Below are 13,252 nucleotides of genomic sequence, written 5' to 3'. Positions count from 1 at the left end.
GTGCACACATGTGTTTACAGTTCCTCGTGTGGAAAATAATACAATAATAAATAGTAAAAGAATAAACTGTTGTTGCATACTCACAGCTGTAAGCCTACATTTGCCCACCCTGTACAGGCATATAAAATACATGAGATATTCTTCTATTTTTATAATATAATATGTTATATGTTATATAAATATCTCATATTGTCATATCAAAGAATATGTATTTTTCTCTTAATCTCCAAAACAACCTTGTAGAATAAATACTTCTATGCCCTGCTTAATGCAAGTATGTGAGGATTCTGAGGTCTGACTCAAAGCCTAGACTTCGAATAATTAATGATGGTGGTGGTGGTGATGGTGATGATGATGGTGATGATGATGAAGAATCTTCTGGGCACTTAGATATGCCAGGCACAGTACTACCTGCAATATCTATTTATTTCACTCAGCTCTTATTAACAACCCTGAGGAAATGACACAGAGAAGTCAAGAAACTTGCCTAAGGTCACCCAGCTAGTTGTAAAAAGCTGAGATTTGACCGTAGTTCTTGCTGGCTCTCAAACCTTTGTAGTCAATCATCAGCTATGCTGACTCTCATATAAAAGGTAAAAATTAGCTGAAAAGTGACCTTTGTTAAATGACAAATAAATAGTACAAAGAAGTAGTAGTTTATCTTCAGTAAAACAATTTGAAAAGGAGGAAGAGAAAGAAAAAGTAAATGGCCAAAGTAGTCTTTCAAAAATCTTTTATGTGTTTTATCCATACAAAATTTTTTTCAGAACGTGCAAACCCTCGTGAGAACTACCAGCTGATCAGTGAAATAGCCTGGTGTTCTTTATTTGTGGCTGCTGTTGTCTACAATATTCTCTGCCTGTCGCACGTTCATGCTGTTCAGCACGCTCCCTTTCTTCTTGGTGTATCATTTGTAAAGCGTAAGTCTGGTCGCTTTCAGGAACCTCCGAAGACCTCAGGTCAGCATGTAACATTCTTTGGAGCCCTTCTGCAGCCTTCGGAAACCCCTACACCGCCTTAGGGGCTTGGGGATTTTTGACAACATCACCGGCAACAGCCTTGGTTTAACTGTTCCTTGTTTTTTAAAATCACATAAGATCACGTGTTCTTCTGTACTACCGTAACTCTACAGCATTAACAAATACCGGAGTGTTAAAAGAGGGCTGGCTTCGCCTTTAATTAAAAAGTCATTGGCTGGTCTTCCTAAGGGCTCGGGGATCCCTGGAGCCTGATTGCACAGAGAGGGCTCGAACTCCTGGCTGGAGGAAGGGGTTTGTAGAAAAACTCCACCATTTCCAGCCCCTCAATTTACCTGGTGAAGAACACCAGGTCCTTCATCCTCACCTCTTTAAAATCTGGCATTTTATGTGTGTTCCAATCAATGTCATCATTCCACCATGGTGGAAGCAAGTCACAGCATCCCTTCCTCAGGGGAGGGAAAGGGACCCGCCCAGAGTCTGAGAATCACTCAACAAAATAGAGGCTTTGTTTGTGTGCTTCAGTGGATGTTGCCTTCCGTTTAAACACCACCCTGGGGAGTGCCTCATTCCCAGTGTTTATGCCTTTATGACATTTTCAAGCTGTTTTGAAGATTCCTCTTAAGATGTTGCCGAACTGACTATACACATTTCATTCATTGAAGTTTTTCCTCATTAATCATTTGTCCCAGTCCCTCATACTTTTCATTCCTCTTTTTGTGGGCCTGTGTTTATGGCAAAAAAAAAAAAGTAGGGAGGAGGAGACAGGTGTTTGGAGAAGGCTGTAGTTTATTAGGTAAAAATCATCTTTTTGAAGTCAGTCTTCACTTCTTTGTACATTTATCCAAACCATCCCTTGGCCTTATTTTATTGCCAGATTTTTGAACATGGTTAGATTTTGAAAATTCGTTGCTCTGTGTGAATGCAGAAATGTCATTATTTGAATGGAAAATCCCTCTGGGAGTAAACTGAACACATGTTCCTGGTGTGAATTAGCAGGTAATGAAATAAAATGTCTCTGGCTCAGAATCCTAATGAATTTTCATAAAGTGTGATTTGAGATTCAGTAGGGTGCATGCGTACACGTTTGGAGTCTGACACTCCTTACTCCCCACCACCTACCGCCGAGGTGTGCCTTTAACCTCTCTCAGCTCTTTTTACTCCTCCCAGGAAGCTCTGACCTTGTCCAGGAAGGTTCCAGAGAGCCTGCTGATTCAGATTTGCTAAGAATTAAAGCATCTTTGAATCAATCCCCTGGGCGTGTGGAGGATTGGGGGAAGGGTTGTCTGGAATGGTGAATCAGCCTGGTCTGCACATCGGTGTCCTTGGAGGGCCTTTTAAAAGTACTGCTACCAGGGTCCCACTTCCAGCAATTCTGATTGCACTGGCATGAGGTGTACTGAGTTTCTGCATTGTTCAAGTACCCCAGGGGGTTCGAATATGCTGCCAGGTTTGAGAGTCATCATTCCAGCACTGTGGTTCTCTAACTGTAGCGTGCATGCGAATTATGGGGGGGGGTATTCAGATTGTTGGGCATCGCCCCAAAGTTTCTAATTCTGTAGGGCTGTTGGGGTGGGGGCTTAGGACTTGCATTTCTAGCAAGTGCCCAGGAGATGCTCAAGCACTGGTCTAGAGCCCACTGTTTTGAGAAACACCGTTCTAGAGGCAGTTCCTCTCAAACTTGACAATACAGCTCAATCATGTGAAACTAAACTGCAGGTTCTGATTCAGTAGATCTGGTGCAGGGGTCTAAGTCTGCAGCGCTAACCAGCTCCCAGGTGGCGCTGATGCTGTTGGTCCAGAGGCCATCCTTGGGTAGCAAAGCTATAATCTAAAGCATCATTTTCAACCCAGTCCAGTAACATCCTGCTTAGAAAAGATGTGTGGCCTGGGGCATTCCTAGAGGTACTGTGGGGCTCAGCGCACAGCATGGACCACTCAGCGGCAGGCAGAGAGCTGGAGGGCTCAGTGCTGCTTTGGCATTTGGCCCTTTGAGCTTGGCAAAGCTCTGTTGTCAGTAGGGAACCTCATTGTACGGATTCCCAGTTTGCTTGGAGGAGTAATGCAGGGATTCTCAGCCCTGCTCACACAGTAGAATCGCCCAGGAAGTGAGGGAACCAAATACTAATTCCCAGGCCCCTCCCGTAGATACTCTGATTTGAATTAAGGTGGGATTCAGGCAGTGGTGTTCTTAGAAGCTTGGGAAGTGCTTCTAATGCCCAGCCAGCATTGAGAACCATTAAAGTATCACATGCTGCAGTTTTACTGATCATTTAATTTTTTTCTCTCTATTTGGCTAATGTATATTCTAGGATGCAACCTGACTTTGGTAGGCAGTTGAAAACAATTTCATCTGGCATCTTTATCAAACCACCAAGAAAAGGCTCTGTGTAGATTCCATCCCGGTTAAAGCCTAAAATCAGAGTAAAAGAAAATGCTGGGAAAGTACAGCTGGTGTTTCTGAACGAGCTGAAATTATGAAATATTTCTGGGACTGTATCAACAAGCCTAATTTTTCCCCTCGGGGTTATGATTGTGTGGAACAAGTCTTCACTGCGAAGCTTGCCAAAAAAGGTCATGATAAAATCATGGAATGTGAATGAAAGGAATTCACAGTGTAACTTTGAAGGAGTCAGCCTCTAAATTTAAAAACGCAGGGATGACATAGGCCTTGCATTCATAACAGAGGTTTTGGGAACAAAATAATCCCGGGTACAAGAAAATGTCTCTGTTTTTCGTGTGATGTCTGTAAGGCCAAAAAGAAATGAGATTGGGAGGATGGCCAACCTGAAGGGGGGGGGGGACGCACCAAAGACCCTGAACCTCTTTTTTGTGTGTGTGAATTAATTTTGCATTCTATTGATATATGTGAGCCAAAATGTAGCCACTGACTAAACATGCAGACTCCAGGAAAGCTGACTAGGAAGGCTGAAGTTCCTTCTGTGCTCAGCATTGTGGATGTAGTGGGAAAAGTATGGGCTGCGGAGGCTCTGCCACTTGCACAGTGACCTGGCCAAGTTTCTTAGCTCCTCTGTGACTGTCTCCTCATCTGCCAAGTAGATGTCATCTCTTCGCATGGGAGTACAAAGGGGTGTGACAACGAGTACAGGCATGATGCCTCAGACATAGAAGGTGCCCAATTAGTAGAGATTGCTTTCATTTCTTTCTCTGGCATGATTATGAAAATTGTATCCTTAATAAGAAACATCCATCAAAATATTTTTCTTGTGTTTATTAGTATTTTTTACTGGTGAATTATACTAGTTTAGGTTTCTCCTTAATAGTCACAAGGTGTATTTTTGCATGTGGAAAGTAGGCTCATTCTTGCCATAACACCTTTTTTTTTTTAATCCTCACCTGAGGACATTTTTTTCATTACCTTTAGAAAGAGAGAAAGGGAGGGAGTGAGAGAAACATCGATGCGGTAGAGAAGCATCGGTTGGTTGCCTCCTGTCTGTGCTCAGACTGGGGATTGATCATATGCGCCCGGACCAGGGAACGAACCCACAACCCAGCCATGTGCCCTGACCAGGAATTGAACCCACAACCCTTTGGTTATGGAATGACACTCCCACTAATTGAGCCACACTGGCCAGGGCTGCCTTAACACCTTTATTTTTGCTGCTCCCTGCATCTGGGACACTCCTGCCTTGTTATTTGCATGCCTTCTCCTTTTATTCAGGACTCTGCTCAGGTGTAGTATCATCAGAGAGCCCTGCCCTCACCCACCTGGCTAATGTAGTCCAACTCCATCGCTGGTTCTGCTTCACAGCGTTTACCACCACCTGGCATTGTGCTGTGTGGCTCTTTGTCTTGTCCGACTCCTCTGGAATTATAAATTCAGGAAAGCAAGGACTTGGTTTCATTTGCTGTCCTAAGCCCTGGAACCCCTGGCACATGGAAGTCATTCAGTAAACATGTGTTGAATGAATAAGTGATAGACTGGAGAGTACTTCACCGATTGCACCTCACCTGGTACCACGAGGAGATTTGTCTGCCAGGACCACCGACTGGCCCCTGTGACACCCAGAGCTGATGCCATAGCTTCCTGGGGACTTCAGATTATAAAGAAATTAGATTATAAAGGAGGGAGATTACTAGAGGAAGGTGCGGGGAAAACAGTGATTGCAGAGTCTCCCCCTCTTTAGTCTGCGTTCTACCTACTAAATTCTGTGATACTGGGTTTAATCAAATTGGGGTCCCTTGAAATACTATCGTCTCAGTGATCCTGGCTGCCTGTGTGTGTGTGTGTGAGAGAGTGTGTGTGAGTGTGTGTGAGAGCGAAAGGGATGGATTTTGGGAAAGGACTGAGTACCCGCAGCCCTGCCGTTGTAGTTGTCTGTCGGAATTCTGCCAGTCCACTTATGCCGCCTGTTCCCCAGTAATGACTGCACGGCGTGTCAGTTGTCACTTTGAGAGGTTTTGAAAGGAAGAAGGCTTGGTGGCAGATATGTGGGATTCTATCAAAACTAAGCAGATGTAATAAGAATCTAGCAATACAATTTTTCTCTTCTCTTCCCATCTAGTAATTTTTCATTTGACTTCGGTTGTATTTAAACCTGTGTTGAAACAGAATACGCTTCAATGCATTTGTTATGTAGACCATGACTGTACTTTGCCTGTTGACATATGGACCTGGAGGTCTACAACTGGCCAACATGTGGTCACACTGTTTAGGTGACGAGGGTTGTTACAAACTCTCCGTTATCACTGTAGTTAATACTGGAGGACCCTGTCAGTATTTTAAGGGCCAACCTCTTAAAGGAAGATTATTCAAATGATAAAACCAGCTTATTTTCCCCTAATTACCTCTGTTGCAAGTGATATTGCCACTTTAGTCTTGGTATATCTGGGACAGATTTTGTTGATTTTTTTAATTATTATTAAAGGTTGCAGTTGCAAAGTATTGTTGCCAGGGCAACCAGACTGAAAAGCTTGTTAATTAACTTAAGTGTTATACATACATAGATGTGTTAGACACCGTAGGAAAAGAGTCAGGAGAGGCTTCTTTTCAAATGGATAAAACTAAAACTTCAGGGGTAATGTCAGCAGTCTTCTGAGTGGTGAAAGATGCGTGGTATAACTACAGTGTTCTCACTTTCTCGTGGAAGACGGATGAAATAGGGATGTAGATAGCTAAATGAAATCTACTGCAAGACTTACTTAGAAACCAGCTGAGAAAGAAGGTATCAGAAAAACAATTCCTGGTGCTATGGTAACCATAGTTGAGCTTGAGTGACAGGCTGGCTGATTGGTGAGGGGAAGGGAAGGATGCTGGGTTAGTACGTGTTCTGGATAACCGACTGAAAGGTGAATAGAGGGTTGAAAGAAGAGAAGAATAAAGCCAAGAAAGTCAGCAGTTATAAAATGAAAAGAAAGATAGAGATCTTAGAATTCTAAATTCTTTTAAAGCATTATTTTACAGTTTGCAAGTCATTATAACAGGCTTCAATCTTATGCCTCAATGTCATGGAATTAACAACACAGTCTTGAAAATCTAAAGTAAAAACAGAAATACAAGGAGAAGTTATGGATTCATTCGTGGGAGATTTCTATAGATCCTTCTTGGAAATTAGATTAAAAATGAAAGATACAGATTATCTGAATGTCATAAGAAGCTTGATTTGATAGGTTTCTCTAAGTTTGTATCCAAAAAACAGGGAACATGTTCTTTTCATATATCTACGTATTTTAAAGTTGGCCGTAGGCCACACATTCCAAAAAACCAAAAACATTAAAAAACTCAACAAATTCACAAAAGTAGAAAATTGTATAGCCTACATTCTCTGGCAACAGGACAATAAAACTATAAATTAAAAATCAAAGGAAAGCCAAAAAAATCTACCTATACAGAAATTCAACAGCATTCTTCTAGAAAGTCTTTATTAAAGAGGAAACCAGAATTATAGATTATTTAGAAATGAGTTATACTGAGAGTCATGCACTTCAAGCATTAGGATGTAACCAAAGCACTAACTGGCTAAAGTATTAAAATCATAATTAAAATTATTAGCATTTCTAAGAAAATAGAAACAAACAGCATTAATCTTAAAGCATTAGAGAAAAATATCAATAATATAATTAGAAAGACAAAGAAAGAAGAAATTCAAAAACTCAAAAGAATCCATGAACTGCAAAAAAGAAAGCTTAGTCAACAAAGCCCTAAATGAATTTGAAATCTAGATGAATTCGATAGAACTTCGTACTAAAATCTGTTAGTGCAGATGATTCTAAAAGAGGTAGAACGCCAGAATAATCTAACAACCAAAGAAGAAATCTGTCCCCTCTTCCTTAAAAAAAAAAATACCGAGTTGAAATAGTTTCACAAGTGGGTTGTATGAAAACATCAAAGAAGAGATAATTCCTGCCCTGGCTGGTGTAGCACAGTGGATTGATCATAGGCCTGTGAACCAGAGTTGCCAGTTCAATTCCCAGTCAAGGCACATGCCTGGGTTGTGGGCCAGGTCCCCAGTAGGGGGCGCTCGAGAGGCAACCCCCACGTTGATGTTTCTCTCCTCTTTCTCCTTCCCTTCCCCTCTCTCTAAAAGTAAATAAATAAATTTTTAAAGGAAAATATAGTCAAAAAAGCAAATTAAAAAAGAGTTAATTCCTGTATTTAAACTGTTATACAGCAGAGAAAGAGGTAGAAAGTGAAACAGCTCATTGACAAAGTTAGCGTAACTCTGAAAATGAGACTGGATGAGGTCACCACTCGCACAAAGGGGAGAGCTACAGGTTAATATTACTCAAGCTTGTAAATTTAAAGTTGTTTTAATTTTGAAAGTCAAGTCCAGCTGGATCTTTCGAAACAGGTTTATTTTAAGACAGGGTGGTTTAAAACCTACTAGCTGAGCATATTAGGTAATTAAAGGGAAGGCCAATATGACCATCTTGAGAAAAGTTGCAAAAGCATTTAATAAGACTTAATTTTCATTTTTAACATTCTTAAATCTTTTTTCCTGTGCGGTTTTGCAACAGTGTATTACAAACGCAGTTCTTAAGAGGTAAACAAATCTCTTAAGGCCCTCACTGCAAAACACACGCCAACAGGTGACAATGCTGGGATTGTTCAAGGAAACACAGGCAGCAAAGGAACCGGGGAGAACAAATATGCTGGGTATTAATGAAAACATGTTTTATTGATGCACATGTTTGAAAAGTGATTATATCTTGCCAAATATTTTGCATAATGAGAATGTAATAAAATGCGATACAGAATAAGTTAATTACAGCCCATTAGCAAGAGTAGGAATTAATGCTATTTGCAGTTAAAAATCACAGAGCTCTTATGAATTATGAGACCATGTGTTTGTGTTGGGCAGATACCCGTCTGCTGAGTGCAGTTGACAAACTCCGTCCCAGTCAGTCCCCACACAGGCAAGATTCACTCTCTCCTCAGCTTTTTGCTGTGGTCTGCCCGTGCTGACGGTATATCTACAGGTGGAATTCCTCTTTACTGTTCTTCTCAGAGCCCTTGCCACACTGGCCCCCTTGCTGGCCCTGGGACACACGGGTATGCTGTCCCTCTGCAGGATGCTCTTCTCCCAGCCATCTCCACGGCCCACGCCTCACTCCTTCAAGTCTTTGTTTAGATGCAGCTTTCCAGTGATGCCTGTTCTCGCCAAATTGTGGCCACCCCCTCTTTCGTGCCTTCCCATTTCCCCCTTGCTCTGTTCTATTGTGCTTTTCACCCTGTGGTCTCTATATAGTGTGCTTATTTCTAATGTGTATTGTTTACTTTCTATCACCCTGTACTGCATTGTCAACTTTTTTTTAAATTGCATTTATTTATTTTCAGAGAGAGGGGAAGGGAGGGAGGAAGAGAGGGAAACATCGGTGTGCGAGAGAAATACCAGTTGGTTGCCTCCTGGGTGTCCCCAACCAGGGACCTGGCCTACAACCTAGGCATGTGCTCTGACTGGGAATCAAACTGACGACCTTTCAGTTCACAGGCTGCCAGTCAATCCACTGAGCCACACCAGCCAGGGCAGCATTGTCAACCCTTTGAGGTCAGGGATCTCTGTTTCTTCTCTTTATGCTGTTTCCCAAGCCGCTGGCACAGCAGAGCAGGCACGCATTAAGTCTTTCTGAGTGAATTTACTAGAGCTGTGAGCATGAAGACTTCCCTGTACTGTGTTTTGACTAGACAAGAAGTAGTTAGATAAGGAAGGTGGACAGGAAAACGAAAGACACAACACGTAAGGTAGAAAACAACGCGAGGAACACTTGGTTTGGGAAATAGATCTACTTTTGTAATATAAAGTGCTAGGTGAACTGAAAATGAGGAGGCCTGGGTTCTTGCTTTAGTTTTACCATTGACCTTAGGCATGTCACTTGAACTCCTGGGCTTCGGGTTCTTTATTCACAAAATCAACTAAAATTTTTCATTGAGAAGACCGTACAGTAGGTCTTAACCTGCTTTGCGATTCTGCGTGGGCTTTGCAATAGGAAAGACAGCGCTCATGATAACGTACCCCAGTACTCCATGGCACTGTTTTTACCCAGCGAGGGTGTTTCTCTTGAGGTATGGACTGAGGGCTCCAGAAGCTAGGGCTTTGCTTGATTTATTTTCTTTTCTAAAATTGAGGTGCAGCCGTAGATCACATACATCATACTAGAGAAAAGAAAGGGAGGTACGTTTGATGGGTCTCTGCTAGACACAGAAACATACCAGATGTCATTCAGGGAGATTACAGGGGAATCTGGCTCATTGTCCACCTTATTGTTGAGATCCCACCTCACAGAATTACAGAATCTTGCTAAGTTCATCTCACAGTTCAGAGCTGGGAAAGTCGAGCTCTTCCATGCTGATTATTATTATGTGCCGTGTCTCCAGTCCCTGAAGTAGCCATGACTTATTTGTGGGTCTGTTTTGGTGTTTAAGAGTGCACTCTTTTCAAAGGACAGCCCTTAAAACTCCTTTTAAATTCGAAGATCTCTCATTCAGTCAGTGGTTGAGTCCAGTTTTCAGCTTCTCCAGATCATGTAGGTGTCTTCCCTTCGCTGTTCTTCATTTTGGTCAATGCACTGGACATTGATTATTCAATAGAAGTGGGAGGGAAGTAGAGATGAAGGCCACTTCAGCCTCCCATTCTGGTGTCATGAGAAGATCTCAGGAGAGACTTCCACGGTTGTCTAAGCTGAGTATCAAGGCTTTCACCTGATTTCCTTCTCTCCTGTCCTGTTCAGGTTAGTAAGTAGACCATTAGGACTGCCTGTGCTGTGCAGAACGCACCCCGCAGCTCCCAGCATGTGCTAAATTTCTTCTCTCCCCTTTAGAAGAGAAGCCAGATTGCTCCAAGGCCCGCTGTGAAGTCCAGTTCTCTCCGCGCTGCCCTGAAGATTCTGTCCTCATCGAGGGCTACGCCCCTCCCGGGGAGTGCTGCCCCTTGCCCAGCCGCTGCGTGTGTGACCCCGCGGGCTGTCTGCGCAAAGTCTGCCAGCCAGGATACCTGAACATCCTCGTGTCGAAGGCCTCAGGGAAGCCGGGGGAGTGTTGTGACCTCTATGAGTGCAAACCAGGTATGCCCGAGCCTCGTCTCAGCAGTCGCAGCCCTGTGCACCAGAGGGTCGCAAGCCCTCTGCCCAGCCGGGGTCTCCCCTTCCGTGTGAAGATGGGCGTTCTCATCGGTGCACTGCCTGCCTGCCACTTTGGGCTAAAGGCAGCCTGACTCCTGGCCTTCTAGTCAGACAACCAGAGAAATAATTCACTGGTACAGAAGCGCCTTCAAAGAGGGACCAGGTCTCATTTTCTCTTTTCTTCTTTTTTCCCCTGGAAGTATGCTTGATCAGGGAGTTGGGGTTAAAATTTATGGTACCTGCTGCTTCATTCCCCCAGAAAAAGGTCATAGTCCTCATTTACAGATTTAACTGTTACTTTCAATGATTGCATTTAAAATAACCATTATATATAAAGCAGAAAGTTACTTTTATGTACGTACATGCATCCAAATACCTGACGTTTTATAACGAAACACTCAGCCCCGATCTTTCCTCTTGCCCTCTCCCTGTCACCCATCTGCTGGCTTCAACAGCACGCACTAAGTCATCTCTGGCCCTTTACGCGCCTTCCTTGCTGCCTACGATTCACCGCCGTGCCCCATCTGTTTCCTGCTTTAAATTCCTTCGAACATCCTCATTCTTCTGGCAGTATATCTAGTCTGTGAACGGGTCTAGACTATAGTGGTTTCCTCTGCACAAGTTTTTAAACCATTGGTCAGATTTTCTTTTCTGCCAGATAAGTGCTTCAAGCAAAACCATCCCTTTTCCGTCTCTTGAACCGTCTTACTAGAAACTCCCCCGGCCATTGGTCACCCCTGTCCAACCCCATAACCACCTCTGGTTTAACAGTCTGTCCGTCTGCATCTTAACTCTTAAATCTTGTCCCCTGCTTTCCTGGCCCAGAACACCTGAGACGTAGTACAGTTCTCTAACGTTGAGTGAAATGGAAGAAAAAATTGCCCGTGTTAGGGTTCTGGGAAGCAAGGGCACTGCAGAAATTGGTGGAGAGCCAGCGTTTCATTTGGGGACTCAAAATGCTAGTACATGTGGTAGTAAACGGTGCCTCTGTCTGCCCCTTGCAGTGTTCAGCGTGGACTGCAGCACGGTGGAGTGCCCGTCCGTCCAGCAGGCCGTGTGCCCCCTGGACAGCCACGAAACTCAAGTCAGACTCACGGCGGATGGCTGCTGCACTCTGCCCACAAGGTCGGTGTGTCCCCGGTTTCCCAAGCTTCCTCCTCTGCCATGGGTGTCAGCATCCTGGAAGGCACAGTTTCAGCCACACAGTTTGTTTTCCCCAGCAGTCAGGGAAACTTGATCTTCTCCTGTTTCTGTGGAGAAATCACTGAACTATTACTAAGACTTGGTATTTCCATGTACAGTTCCAGGTGTTGCCAGGTAAAGCCACTAATCCTTACAGGTTCTTCATGCTAGGGGGCTGTGCAGTTTTGCAAGCCGGGAACTATGCAGGCCAAAATGCCCCTCAGTATGTAGCCAGGGAGGCAGCGAGGTGCCCACCCATAGTGGGCATGTCATTTGACCCTCTGCACTGAATCTTCCAGGAGCTTAATCATCGTGTCCGATAGGATGAAACCCTGCCTGCATCATAGAATCACTCCTCAGGGATCCTTCACGTTCACAGTCACACATCTACTCAGGCCTGTCACTTGCGGAGGCAAAGAGGAATCTTAAGTTTTCACAGTGCTTTCTGGGGTAACAAGCACATCTCTCTTTGGCTTGATGGGGAAAAACAGTTGCTGGCATTCTAGCAGTAGCCACAGGACATCCACTAAACCCACGGGACCAGACTCACTCCCGAGCGTGCAGGGCTGCGCACAGGTCCTGTCCCTGAGACGCTTCCTAGCCCCACCGTAGGGCTGGCCCTCGCGCTTGGCTTTGGGGAGACACTGCTTGGAAACGTGGGGCTTACATCCGTTTCTCCTTCTAAGATGTTCTCTCCCTCTCTTCCTTGCCATGACCTCTCCTCCATCTTCCCCAGGCCACTAAGATGTCATTTTGACTGAGTCATCTCTGTCTTTCAACATTTGCTCTCCATTTAATGTCCAGAGTTACAACAGTGCCTTATTTCACTCTGTCCGCCTCAGTCCCTGAGCCAGGCACTGAGCTTCTGTGTCTGTTGGGTGAGTAGTTGTGATTATCTAGGCGGGCCTCTCAGTGGTCTTTAGTTAAGGTGTCAGTTATTTGTCCCTAATTGGAGTAGACTTCCAAAGAGTGTTCTGATCATTTTTTTCTTCTTTTCTTAAAATACATTAGTTCTTTAACATCTTCTAGCCTTTGTCCTGTCCGAAACCCAAACACTCAGTTATATTTTACATGACTTGCCCTATTTTTTTTACTGTATCCTAAAACATACAAAGATTTCTCTGAAGGTACCATAGTAACAGTGGTGCAACACCTTCTTAGGATATTATGATACAAGAATTTCCGTGGAAGATGCTTGGAAGGGGGTGAATTATTGTGCCAACATAAGGCATTACTAATCAGTAAAGGATGACAAAGGAGCATCACTAAAAGCTGCAGATAGCCCTTCAAGGTCTATGAAAAGGAAGGCGGTACATTATATTAGAGAACCTAATTAATCAAAACGAAGGCTGTGGTTAATTAGTAAGTCCTTTAGTGAGGAGGAGGGCCAGTTCCCAGTGCACTGTTGTAACTGTAATGTAGCACCATCTGCATGTAGGAGGCGCACGGGGGGTTAGGGGGGTGGTGCGCAACGGGCAGGAGCTGCAGGAAGACACATTTAATGTCAGTGGAGG

At 43.8% G+C, this 13,252-nt stretch overlaps 1 protein-coding gene across 1 annotated transcript in view; it reads left to right on the top strand.

Annotated features, from left to right (window-relative positions):
- CRIM1 (cysteine rich transmembrane BMP regulator 1) overlaps positions 1-13,252 on the top strand; it is a 178,487-nt gene that overhangs the window by 70,528 nt on the left and 94,707 nt on the right. Inside the window, exons 3-4 of the mRNA XM_024552954.4 lie at positions 10,257-10,499; positions 11,561-11,681. Of these exons, the coding sequence (XP_024408722.3) occupies positions 10,257-10,499; positions 11,561-11,681 (364 nt within the window). The remainder of the gene's footprint in view (positions 1-10,256; positions 10,500-11,560; positions 11,682-13,252) is intronic.

This window comes from Desmodus rotundus, chromosome 5, assembly GCF_022682495.2.
Source record: "Desmodus rotundus isolate HL8 chromosome 5, HLdesRot8A.1, whole genome shotgun sequence".
Lineage (NCBI taxonomy): Eukaryota > Metazoa > Chordata > Mammalia > Chiroptera > Phyllostomidae > Desmodus > Desmodus rotundus.
The sequence above is the reverse complement of the archived record's forward strand: the minus strand, read 5'-3'. Positions and strand labels throughout refer to the sequence as shown.